The 13,384-nt window shown below is 41.2% G+C and overlaps 1 protein-coding gene across 1 annotated transcript in view; it reads right to left on the bottom strand.

Moving 5' to 3' along the window:
* Positions 1-12,631, bottom strand: part of LAPTM4B (lysosomal protein transmembrane 4 beta) — a 116,742-nt gene extending 104,111 nt beyond the window's left edge. Inside the window, exon 1 of the mRNA XM_020968948.2 lies at positions 12,142-12,631. Coding sequence (XP_020824607.1) covers positions 12,142-12,240 — 99 coding nt within the window. The 5' untranslated portion in view covers positions 12,241-12,631. The remainder of the gene's footprint in view (positions 1-12,141) is intronic.
* Between the last annotated feature and the right edge of the window lie 753 nt (positions 12,632-13,384).

Below are 13,384 nucleotides of genomic sequence, written 5' to 3'. Positions count from 1 at the left end.
CTTCATGTCCTGGTGTTGAACATTTCTTAATTTATTCATGTAGCACCCCACTTTGCCAATTCCAACTTATATTGGTGTGCCAGATTCCCAGGGGATAATTATTCCTACTTACTTAGTCATAGGGGAAATGCTGAGGGTCACTGGAATTTCTTGTATTGTGGCTCACAAGCCCCCAAGGTGTGTCTCCTACTGATTATTAGCCAGCAGCCACAATTAACTTTTAGCAAAGGTATTTATTAAGGTGATACAGTTAAAACATTTAAAAAAATCTAGTTATAACAGTGAGTATAAAACATTTTCCCCCACTCCCAAAAGCCTGAGGCATCCTCTCCCACAAGTATAAATAGGTCCATAGGAGGAGTGGACTTTAAATGTAGAGTATAATGGTAGTGTCACGTGTATAGAAAATATGTATGGCCAAACATTGAATTCACAACTCCTGGTCTTGGAAGTACTTTCTTGAGTCTATTGCTTGCATTCTTTTCTAATTCAAAGGGTCATATGCCTTAAAGCTACTTCTTTCCTCAGGTGGCTATCTCTCTGCATCCTTCTGGATCCATGTTTAACAAGTGTGTCTCTCTCTGTTGCCATTTGGATGAGTTATCTCTCACTAGTCTGGTTTTTCTAATGACATAGCCCTTGGGGGATGGGGGAGACTATAACATTCCCTCTGGGCTCATGCCATCCATTTCACCACCCTCACTGCCTTTTGACACAAGCAAAAGGGTTTTCTTCTTCTAGATGCTCCCAAGCCTGGAAACTCCAGAAGCTTGAACGCTTCCCAAGATCAACCAACTGCTGAACTTTCACTGCTATTTAAAGTCCCCAGAGATGTGGTCGCTTGTTTCACAGTAGACCCTTCTAAACCTAATCAAAGAGATTCATAACTCTTAATGAATCATAACCATAAATCAATCTGTCCAATTGATTAATAATCAATCAATCAATAAACATTTGTTAAGATCCTACTATATGCCAGGCACTGTGCTGGTGCTAAAGATACAAAAAGAGGCAAAAGACAGTCCCTACCCCTGAGGAGCTTATAATCTAATGGGGGAGACAACATGCAAACATGTGTATGTGTATATCAAGCTATGTATAAGATAAATAGAAAATAATTAACAGGCATTGGGTGAAGGCACTAGAATTAACGGGTTAGGGAAGGCTTCCTATAGAAGGTGGGATTTTAGTTGGGATTGAAAGGAAACCAGGGAGGTCAGTAGTCACATTGGAGGGAGGTATCCAGAGAAAATGACGGAGCCCAGAGATGGAGAGTCTTTTGGAACACCCAGGGGGTCAGTGTCACAGGATCAAAAAAGACCATGTTAGAGAGTAGGGTATAAAAAGACTGGAAAGGTAGGAGGGAGCTAGGTTATGAAGGGCTTTGAACGCCAAACAGAACATTTTGTATGTGCTCCTAGAGGCAATAGGAAGCCGTTGGCATTTATTGAGTAGGTCAAATCTATGCTTTAGGAAAACCACTTTGATGGTTGAATAGATAGATAGGAGTGGGAAAAGACCTGAAGCAGGCAGACCTACCAGAAGGCTATTGAAATAACAAAGATGTAATGTGACCAGGGCACTAGACTAGTGGCCATGTCAGAAGAAAGAAGAGGGTATATTCAAGAAATGTTGAAAAGGTGTAATTTACAAGCCTTGGCAACAGCTTGGATATAGGGGGATGACTTCTAGGTTGTAAGCCTGAGGGACTGGGAGGGTAGTGTTGCCCTTTACAATAATAAGGAAGGTAGGAGGAAGGGAGGGTTTAGGGAGAAAGACAATGAGTTCTGTTTTGGACATATTGAGTTTAAGATGTCTACTGGATATCCATTTTAAGATGTCTGAAAAACATTTAAAGATGTAAGACTGGAGGTCAGCAGAAGGGCAGGACAGGCAAATATGAAAATGATCAGCATAGAGATGATAATTAAATCCATGGGAGCTGATGAGATCACCAAGTGAAGTAGTCTAGAGGGAGAAGTAAAGAGAAGCTAGAAAAGAAAGCTGTGGGATACCAACAGTTAGAGGGAGTGACCTAGAAGAGGATTCAGCAAAGGAGACAGAGAAGGAACAGTCATATAGGTAAGAGGAAAACCAGAGAGAATGGTATTATGAAAACCTAGAGAGAAGAGGATGAAGGAGGACAGAGTGATCAATAATGTTGAGAGACAGAGTGGTCAAGGAGAATGAGGATTGAGAAAAGGCCATTGGATTTGGCAACTAAGAGATAATTAATAACTTTGGAGAGAGCAGTTCTGGTGGGATGAAAGGTTTGAAACCAGATTGTAAGGAGTTAAAAATACTGAGGGAGGAGAGAAAGTGGAGGCACCTATTGTACCTGCCCTTTTTGAGGAGTTTAGTCACAAAGGGCAGAAGAGATATAGGATGATAGCTAAGGGAGATGGAAAGATCAAGTGAGAGTTTTTTTCAGGATGGGGGACAGATGGGCATATTTGCAGGAAGTAGAAAATTAAAGAGGGAGAGATTGAAAACAAGTAATAGAGTAGGGATGACAGAGGAGGCAATCTAATGGAAGAGATGGGATGGAATGGGATCACTTCATGAGTAGACGGGTTAGCCTTGTTAAGGAGTAAGACTACTTTATCATGTGAAACAGAAGTGAAGGAAGAGAAAGTGGCAGAAAGCACCTGTATAATAGCAAATGAGGAAGAGAAGAGAAGAGGGAGTTCACACTGAATGGCTTCAATTTCTTTCCATAAAATATGAGGCATGGTTTTCCACTGAGAGAATAAGGCAAAGAGAGAGCCATGGGAGATTTGAGAAAGGATAAAAAGGTTTAAAAAGCCGCTGAGGAGAGTGGGATGGTGAGTTGATAATGGAGGTAGAATAGGATTGCCTAGCAGCAGTGAGAGCCTAGTTGAGGTTATGTAACACAAATTTGTAGTACACCCAATCAGAAGTGTTGCATGACTTTCCCCACCTTCATTCAGCAACATGTGTATACAGGAGTGAAGGCAATAAATGTTGGGAGTGATCCATGGCTGAGGCTTGGCTGGGCAAAATCATTGATATATATGATAAGGGGGCAAGGGTGGGGTAAAGAGTCAAGAGAAGAAGACAGCGTAGAGTTGAATTGGTTTGCCAACAAGCCAAGAAAGGAAGAAGACGGGAGGGGCAGGTAGGTGGCATAGTGGATAGAGCACCAACCCCGGAGTCAGTAGGACCTGAGTTCAAATCCGGCCTCAGACACATAATACTTCCTACATGTGTGACTCTGGGTAAGTCACTTAACCCCAATGCCTCTCTTTAAAAAAAAAAAAGAAAAGGAAAGGAAAAGAAGATGAGAAATGGCCAATGCAGGGGAGATAGCTGGGGGAGAATTGAGGGGTCGAGGTATTGGAGGTCATGGTGTAAATGAAAAGGAAGATTTTGATAGGAAGTCAGAGAAGTGAAAAGCCAATAGATTATTCCACACTTAAACCTTCATTATGCCCTTATATTGATTATATTGTGTTAATTTATTTAAAACTTCATTATGCCCTTATACTGATTACCTTATATTATTTTATGTGACAGTTATGAGGGTATGGAACTCTATTATCTTACATTAAATATAATGGAGTAAATTGGAGTCAGAGGACTTTAGGTTCCGATCTTGGCTGTGATGCTTAAAAATGTATGATCTTGGGCAAGTTATTTCACTAGTCTAGTCTTCAATTTCCTCATCTGTAAAATTCAGGGAGCTGACTGGCTGATCTCTAATGCCCTTTCCAGCTTTAGGTCTATAAGCTCACAAATGTGCTTCATTAATCCACTCAAAAAAATATTTAGTTTGTATACTTCACTGCACCAGGTAATATGAGGGATACATAGAATTATGTCTGCCCCAGCCCTCAAAGAGCTTAAAATATTATTGGAAAGGCAAATTCTCTTTCTTCAAATTTTTCATGGCACCTTGTCCAGATTTGTTGCTTTTCTTGACCTCTTCTCTAATGCATCATATTTATTTGTATTCATGCTCTTATTTATCTATCTCCCCACAACGAACAAATATTTAACAACAGTATAAAATGATGACAAAAGAGGTGTCAAAGGCAGTAAATACTAAGTGTCAGATAAGTGACATATACAATATGGTCCCATAGAGAACTCATCTGAGCTAGGAATAATCAGATGAAACTTCATAGAGAAAGGGAGACCACCTTGGCCTTGGACGACAGGCTTGACTTAGATGGTTGCAATGCGGGAGGTGACTGACGCACAAAGGAGAGTCATATCTGACCCATCCTAGTTCATTTAGATGATTGGACTGTGTGTGTGTGTGTAACAGAGAGAGAGAGAGAGAGAGAGAGAGAGAGAGAGAGAGAGAGAGAGAGAGAGAGTGAGTGTGTGAGTGTGTGTGTGTGTGTGTGTGTGTGTGTGTGTGTGTGTGTGTGTGTGTGTTGTAAGCCAGGGCATCCCAGTTGCGAGGCACAACTTCTGCAAAAATGCAGAAGTGAACAACTTCATGACACAAAGGGGAACAGTATGATAAGTCTTGCTACAGAAGATCTTGGGAACCCCAAGATCACTTTAGATCAGTATGTAGAGGTCTTGAATATTAGGCCAAATTGTTTTGGCTTTATCCCAAAGGTAAGCTATTAAAGGTTCTGAACAGAGGACTGATACGATTTTTTAAATGGTGTTATAGGAAAATTATCTGGTGGAAGAGTGTAGAATGAATTGGAGCAAGGAGATAACCTATGATGGATAGACCAACTTCTCTTTGTCATAGCTGTGCAAAAAGAGGCTTCCTTTTTTTAAACATAATTTTCTACTCATAATCTCTAGGCCTTCTACATGAGGTCTTTCCTAATCTACCCGACTACTAATGCCCACCCCCAAATGACCATGTATTCCTTTGATATGTATTCATATATATTTATATATGTGCCCACTGAATGTAAGCTCCATGGGGAAAGGGATAGCTTTATTTTTGTCTTTATAGAGTACAAAAGCATATTCTATTTTGCCCAGCTAACTTACTAGCTGTGTGACCCTGGGTGAGTCACTTAACCCTGCTTGCCTCAGTTTCCTCATATAATTAGCTGGAAAAGGAAATGACAAACCACTCCAGTATGTTTGACAAGAAAAGCTGCAATGGTGTCACAAAGAGTCGGATATGACTGAAAACAATTGAACGACAAACCACTAGCTACCATCTACTAGGTTGCTTAATAATTATTAGTTGATTGATTTAAGCAAACAGAGAATTCAGTGCTCCAAAACCCACTATAATTTCATAAAAAGTACTCCTTCCATGGACAAAGAACCAAACTTTTTTTTATCATTTAGCAGCATTACTATTGTCAAAAAATTTATCACATTGAAGACAGTCTGTTGTTGAATCCCCTCCCTCTCCAACTTAGCTAGCCTGGTCCTTGGAGGACAGGAACACAAAGCTGATCAAACACGCCTGTTCCCCAAACCTTTCTGGCTTTGTAGGACCTGCTAGCGTGTACAGTCCACTGACATAACCAGCAAAGATCCAAGGTCATCTCCATGTTACAATGAGGCATCAGAATAGGACTATGGTACAAGCACCTAGACAGATCTATCGAAGTACCAAATTTTTAAAGTAAATTTTTCTTGAAGCCTCTAAATAAGTAAAAATAATCAGTCTGTGAAGGAGAAACAGCATCAAAAAAGGAATAGTAAGAGGCATAAATCGTCATTGTTGTTCAGTTGTGTCTGACTCTTTGTGACCCCATTTGGGGTTTTGCCAATTTCCTTCTCCAGCTCATTTTGCAGATGAGGAAACTGAGGTAACCAGAGTTAAGTGACTTGCACAGGGTCACATAGATAGTAAGTGTCTGAGGCCAGATTTGAACTCAGGAAGATGAGTCTTCTTGATTCTAGGCCCAGCACTCCATCCATTGTCCAACCTAGTTGCCCAAGAGTCATAACAAATATCACGATAAATTTGGGACTGGACAAGCAAAGTTTAGACACACTGAACCAAGTCAATGAGTGAGTCTGTAAAAACATCTTCCCTGGATATGTTTAGAAATAAGATGGGTCAGATATGACTCTTTCCTTTGTCCTTCAGTCCCACTTTACAAATATCTGATGGATATTTTCAGCCCAACATCCCACTCAGCATTACTTCAAACTCGCCCAAAACCAAACTCATGGTCTTTTGTTTTTCTCATTGTCCCCAAACCAGCTCCTCCCAAATTTCGCTTTAATTAAGATATCATCATTCTCCCAGATACCCTGGCTTGAAACCCAAGTCATTTCTGATTCCTCCCTTCTTCTTCCACATTTAGCCAAGCATCAGGTCCTATAGACTCTTCATTAACCTCATGCATTTCTGGCTTTTTTTTTTCCATTCCCATTGCCTCTTAATTCAAGCCTGTGGCACTTTACTCCTGAACCAACATAATAATCTTCTAACTGCGCTCCTTGTCTCAAGTCTTTCTTGATTCCAAGACATTAAAAATTTTTTTTCTAATCTACCATTTTAATCACGTCACTTTCAAGCTCAAAAATCTTCACTGGACCTCCCACTGCCTATAGGATGAAGTTCCAACTTCTTATCTGGCATTCAAGACTGTCCTTGGGGTGGTCTCAGTTTAACTTTTCCAACTGACTTCAAATTATTCCGTTACTACAATCTTTGCTCATAACTGATCTATTCTCAGAATGTTTCTCCATCTTTGTGCATGTCATGCTATCCCCTCTTCCACTCTCCCTGCTAATATTGTCTAACTAACTAGATCATAAAGCCATATATCTAGAGTTGGAAAGGACCCCAGAGGCTATCTAGACTAGCTCCCTCAGTTCACACGTGAGAAAATTGACACCCAGAGAAATCAAGTGATTTGCCTAAGATCACACACATGTAATAAACATCAAAGGCAGATTTCAAACCCAAGTCCTCTGACTATAGGTATTATTCAGTTCTTTCAGTTGTGTCTGACTCTTAGTGACCCCATTTGGTTTCTGTGGTAAAGATACTGGAGTGGTTTGCCATTTCCTTCTCCAGCTCATTTTACAAATGAGAAAACTGAGGAAACCAGGGTTAAGCGATTTGCTCAGAGTCACACAGCCACATAGCTAGTAAGTGTCTGAGGCTAGATTGGAACTCCAGGCCTGACACTCTATCCACTGTACCACCTGGCTTCTATAGAGCCAATGCTATTTCCTTTAGACTACAGTCCCTCTCCTCTTCAAAAGACTACCTTTTCTCTACATACCAAACCTAGGCAGGCATGCTTATCCTCTTCATGAACTCATAGCACTTATTCTCTGTAATAACCTTCATTTGACATTTACTCTGTATAATGCCCAGTATGGCATTTGCTTTTTTCACCTGCCTTATGTTCCCTACTAGATTGTAAATTCCCTGAGAGCAACATCTTATACTTAGAAGTAGCACTCTGTAGTGGAAAGAGGACTGGACTTGTCATCCATCAGCAGAATCTGAGTTCATATCCCACCACTGACAATGACTTGCTATTACCATGGGCAAATTATTTCACCTTACATACAGCAGCCACTCGAAAAAGGTTTGTTAAAGATGATCAAAATGATAAGGAATCTAATGCAGTATTATTGTCCATTAAAGATGGTACTTCATTCAATAACAACAAAGTACTAAAGTGGTAGTTGGCACTAAACAAATGTTTGTAAGATGAATGATAGCAATTCATATTTATATAGCACTATAGAATTTACAAAGCCCTTTCTTTGCAACAATCCTATACGGAAGGAAGTACAAATATTAGTTAAATCCAAAAAAGTATCTTCCATTCAATTCAATAAATATTTATTAAGCACCTACTGTGTGCCAGATACAGTGCTAAGCTCTGGATCTATGACATCATCTCGGTTGGATGCTTCCTCCAACATTGTAACATTAAATAGAACAGCTAGCTGGATGGATGGATGGATGGATGGAAGAATGAATAAGTAACATTCATATAGCATGTTAAGGTTTGCAGCACACTTTATCTGACAGGTAAAGATCATTATCATCCCCATTTTGCAGATGAGGAAACTGAAGGAGACAAGTGTTAAACTAATATTTGGTATTTTGTTCATTGATTTAATTAGAACTATAAGATGTTAGAACTGGAAAGGACTTTAGGCATTATTTAGTTCAACCCTCCTCCTACAGATGAGGGCACTGAAGCTAGGGATATAGAGTGATTTGATCAAAGTCACACAGCTGTGTTAAACCTGGTCTCTTGACTGCCCAGTCTTTCACATTAAAACGTAACTGCTGCTATCTTCAGAATGACTTCCCTGATCTATAATCATCAGGGAATGAGCCATTCTTGAAAGCTAAATGTTCTGGATAGCTAGGAGTTTAACCTCACTTTAAACAACCAGATTATTTAATCTGACCATTTTAGAGGACAGTCTTGTCTCCTCTACCATTTTAAAAACAGGATACTAAATTTTTTTTTCAACGACCAGGAGATATTATTATCATCACCTATTTTACTGTACTGACTTCAAGATTTATTGAAGCATATGGAGTTGTTTGCTCCAATACTAAATGGCTCCAGACTAGGTGTGGAGAACCTGTGGCCTTGAGGCCACATGTGGCCTTCTAGGTCCTTGGGTGGGGCCTTTTGACTGAGTCCAAGTTTTACAGAACAAATCCTTTTCTTTAAGGGGCCTTCTTCTATGAAGTTTGGATTCAGTCAAGGGGCCACACTCGAGGACCTAGAGGGCCACATGTGGCCTCGAGGCCACAGGTTCCCCACCCCTCCTCCAGGCTATTCTTTTTGAATTCTTGTTTGTCGCAAGCAACCAGATAGTACACCTAACTGAGAGGCGTGAAATAAGACATGAAGTGGGACCAGGCGGAGCAGAAAACTGACTCAGTTTATTCATCTGAGGGTACAGGATACATAGAGAAAATCTAGCCTAACTTCAAAGAGTCCTCCCTATGAGATACTCCCCAGAACATCTGCTGAGGACGTGACAACATAAATTTCCTCGTTATCAGGGTTCCTAGATTGGGTTGTAAATTCCAAGGTTTTCCCAGGCGCCTTGGCGACACCTGCATAGAGGAGTGAATGTGTAAATCTAAGGTTCAAAGAGTGAGAAGGAATGTTTCAGGAAGGGATTGGAGAGCCGTACCTCTTAATCACTGAGCCCTTTTGGGTAAAAGCCTGGGCAGAGGTCAAACTCTGCCTTGGATCTTAAACCCTTATCAGACTCTTAAGATCGGCCCTCAACACTTGTTTGCTTTCTATGATTTGTTTACTGCCTAGTTGTCATGCCATCAACTGTCATTTGTCTCTGCTAATAGTATGGCTACCTTCATTAACACTCCCTTTCTTTTTTTCTAATTTGCTGATCAGCAAAGAAGGTTGGAAAGTTTGTATATAAAATAAGGGTCTGTAGGCTCTACCAGAAGTCAAGAATATGAGCTTTAGTGAATGGACTTTCTGATATAAATTTGTGGTGGTCCTGCTTTCTAATTCAGATTTTTGAGGATTTTGTAACTTCCATCTCAACAATAAATGATTTCCACAGAGAAGAGCCAGTAAAATATGGCATTCTTATTTATCACACAAATACTTTCAGTTTTGTTGGATTATAGCCTATAATAGGGCTCAAGCAGATTTATCACAACTGTATATTATGTAGCGCATTTGTCTGATGCAATGCCCTAGATTAAAAAAAAATTATTCATTCATGTACTTGCAAATCTACAGATCTATTCGTCCAAGGGACTTTGAGTCCTTTGTTCAAAGTAGTATGGTTTTAATATAAATAAATATATGAACTGTATTTAATGTGTCTTCATGAACTGTATTTAATGCATCTTCATTTTTCCCTTTAATTATCTAAAGGATTTCCTGGCATTTACCAAGTCAGAGTTGAGCCAATACAATGATGTTTCATCTGCATTCATACTGCACTGTTAAAGGCCCACACAGCCTGAAGAAATGTTCGAAAGCTTTTTGGGGAAGAAATTAAAACTGTGTGACCACAATATATGATCACTCAAAAGGAAAGCTGGAGCTAGAGTTAATGCAGAAAGAACTGTAAATGCCTGCAAACATGTTTCCTTTTTAAAGTCTCACATTTAATTATAAGCAAGACATGAAATCAGTGCTCAAGGCCTGATGTGTAGATATTATCACTAGTGTTAAAAGATTTTTTAAAATGTAAAGTGATATTTAATTATGCTTACAACTCATCTGGAGCAAAAAGCTCTATATCCAATTTCACCAAGGCAATTTTTAGGTGCTTTTTTGCCCAAGTTTTTTTTTTTTTTGTAATGAACTTTGCTTAAAAAAATGGTCCCAGAGACATCTCCAGTTTTAATGCCCCAGGCTCTAACAATGATGCAGTGGATTCAGATTCAGCTTTTTACACAAGTGTTGGTACAGGCTAGGAAGGCCAGGAAACAATCTACCAAGCCTAAAGAGTTTAGAGACTTTACATAAGTATTTTCAATTCTCCTGAAAATAAAGAAATGTGTAGCCTAATTTAAAAAAATAATCCAGCTTAGTTTACACTGCTAAACTGGGGGGGGGGAAGAAAGAAAAGAAAAAGGAAAATTGATCTCAGGTGATTGATTGAAGAGGAGACAGATACGTAGGTGTAAAATGGCCTCCCAAAATAAGTAGATAAAAGGTCAGTAAACAATACCCAGATAGTTTCCCTTTAAGTATTTCTTAAAACCTACAAGAAATCAGTACAAATTAAAATAAAAACTATTCAGGAGATTGTTATAAGAACCCTCAAAAATTCCCACACCAGAAAGGAACCTACAAATCAGTGATTCGGAAGATTAGAAGACAGGAATCTGGCAATGAGGGTAGGCATGCCAAATCCTCCAGCCTGAAGCACGAAATATCCTTGCGATAAGTCCTGCTACCTCAGTGAGCTCTCTAAATGCCTCTACAACATAAAACCCTTATGATTTTGTGAAAAAGGAAAAAAAAATTCTCCACAACAAAGTGAATAGTATTTGGGGAACTCAATACGTTTTCATAGGAAAATGGGGGCCTTTTTCACCAGCTCGAGTGATACAAAGCCCCTAAGCACCATGCTTGGGGTTGTCTCAGAAATGTCTCTAGTTGTAATGATCATGCAACAGAAACTGAACGTCAAAAAGCAGGATGAGGGCTCTCCAGGAGGAAGCTTGGATTCCCAGCAGACCAAGTGCTCCAATCTCCTCATAGGAGGGGATTTCCCGGGGATGAATGACTTAGGGAGAGGGGAAAAGAGGATCCTGCCACAGGTTAGCGCAGCCAGAGGGAATTACTGACTCTTAGGGAGAATTAGGTTTCTAATAATAACACCGTTTAGGAGGGTTATCTCCAGAAACACCCAGTCCACTGGATAGACCCGGCTCGAGCTGCTGAGATCCACAGCCACGGACGTATTAGCACGGAAGCAAGAAGAGAGAAAAATAAAAATAGTAATAATAAAAAGCCATGCCATTGGAGTGGAAAGCAGTCGGTAATTTCTGGGGGCAAGGAAGCAGGAAGCGAAAGGTTTTTGTTTTATTTTGTTTTTCTCTCTACCTGCGAAAACACACAGGACTAGGCTTTAATCAGACCAAAGGGCTTATATTTTTTCCTAGGGTTTCTTATCCTTTATTGTGTCATTCCCCACCCCCCACCCTCTCTGGATGCCGGTGAAGCCTGTAAGACCCATTCTTAGAATGTTTTTAAATGCATAAAATAAAATACATAGGATTTCAAAAGAAACCAGTTTCGTTAAAATGCAATTATCAAAATATTAAAAGAAAAACAACAGACCCCAGATTTTAAAACCCCTTTTCGTCTCTGGGATTTCTGGTTGACATATCTCTATGTCCTCCTTTCTCCCCCACCTTGCGCCCCACGGCCTCAGTTATCCCAATTACTCGGTCTGGTGCACACCTTCCCATTTCATCCCTGGGGCACCTGCTTGCCTTTTCCTCACTCCGAAAAAGTGAGGAGCCTGCGTGTATGAGAATGGAAGGAGGGGCTTGGGGAGAGGGTACGAAGAACCCCGGAACAAGGTGGAAATCCCACCTGTGACACCCCCCAAAAAAAAAGCCCTGCAGGAAGAGCTCGTCCAAACCTGTAAAGCGGCCGGGAGAAGGAAGCCCAGACACCCCACTTTTCCAGTTGCATCGCTTCTCCCCATAGCCCCTAGGGGACACCTCTCCATGCTTACCAAGTACCAGATGCCCAGCAGGATGGTGCCGGTGCGGACATGGCAACAGAGGCAGCAGCTGTTGGAATAGAAGCGGGTCCAGGGCGCGCTCATCTTCATCTCAGGGCCCCTGCCCTGGCTCTCTGGGACCCGCTCAGGGGTCGCCACTGCCTCAACAACCGCTGCTGCTCCGCTGCCCCTCTGGTTCAGAGCTCACGCAAACGCGCGCCCAACTTTGCCTGAGAGCTAACACCCTGCCTCTGCCTGCCGGTCCACCTCCAGCAGCTGTGGCTCTTGCGGTCTCTGGGGAGCACCTATTTCCCCCGCCCCTTCCTTCCTTCCGGCTTCCCTCGACGGTTCCCCGCCTCTGACAAACCCAGAGAGGTTTCAAGCTGCAGTCGCTGCGGGACTCCAAGCGCAAGAAACTGGTGGAGGGAGGGAGGAGGAGGGAGGGATTGGACTTCGGGCGGGGGTGAGGAGTGGAGGGAAGAAGGAGGACCTGGGGAGGGAGGAGGAGGCTCTGAGCGGGAGGGAAGACGGCCCGGGAGAGAGGGAGCCAGCGACACCGCGTGACCAGTGCTAGCCATAATTTGGGTCTGAGTTCCATGATGTCACTAGGCGGCTTGTGCCAGCTACCAAGTGATGGAAGGCAAATCTAAATAAATGACCTTTGAGCCCGCGGCAATTCCCAGAGACGATCAAACGGTGGAGTAAAACTAGAGGAGTCCCTTCCCCCTCTTCCTTTGATTGTTTTGAGTTGCTCTCTGTGTGTGAGCCTGGAATACTGGCTTGGACTCATTTGGTGCAGTTGTTACAGCTAGATGGCCAAAACGAGGAATCCGGTCAGCGCATCTATCAAGTCTGCATCTTTGCTTCAAAACTGGAAAATTATTGTCTACCTTGAAGCCACTAAGATGTTAATATAGTCTCACCAAATCTCCCATTTCAATCACAGTGGAAGTGATATTCTCCCCAGGAATGTGATGCTTAGCTAAGAAAAGGTGCTAGCAACATTTTAAATCATTACTGCATTTAAAAAAAAAGTCACAACAGAGTTTCAAGATACATGTGCTACATCATTATCATCATCATCATCATCATTATAATAACACACAGTCAGATTTCCAAAGAAGAGGAATGAAAAATTAGGGAATGACTGACTGGCATTAAGGATTTTTCCCTTTAGAAAAGAAGTCAGTGCAGAGATCCTATAAATACAGAACTCTTTTATTTTTTTTACAAATTTCAATTCACACGTGACTTT

Source organism: Phascolarctos cinereus, unplaced genomic scaffold (genome assembly GCF_003287225.1).
Source record: "Phascolarctos cinereus isolate Bilbo 61053 unplaced genomic scaffold, phaCin_HiC Scaffold_4;HRSCAF=312, whole genome shotgun sequence".
In the NCBI taxonomy this organism is placed as follows: domain Eukaryota; kingdom Metazoa; phylum Chordata; class Mammalia; order Diprotodontia; family Phascolarctidae; genus Phascolarctos; species Phascolarctos cinereus.
Note: the sequence above shows the minus strand (reverse complement) of the source record. Positions and strands in the feature narration are given on the sequence as shown.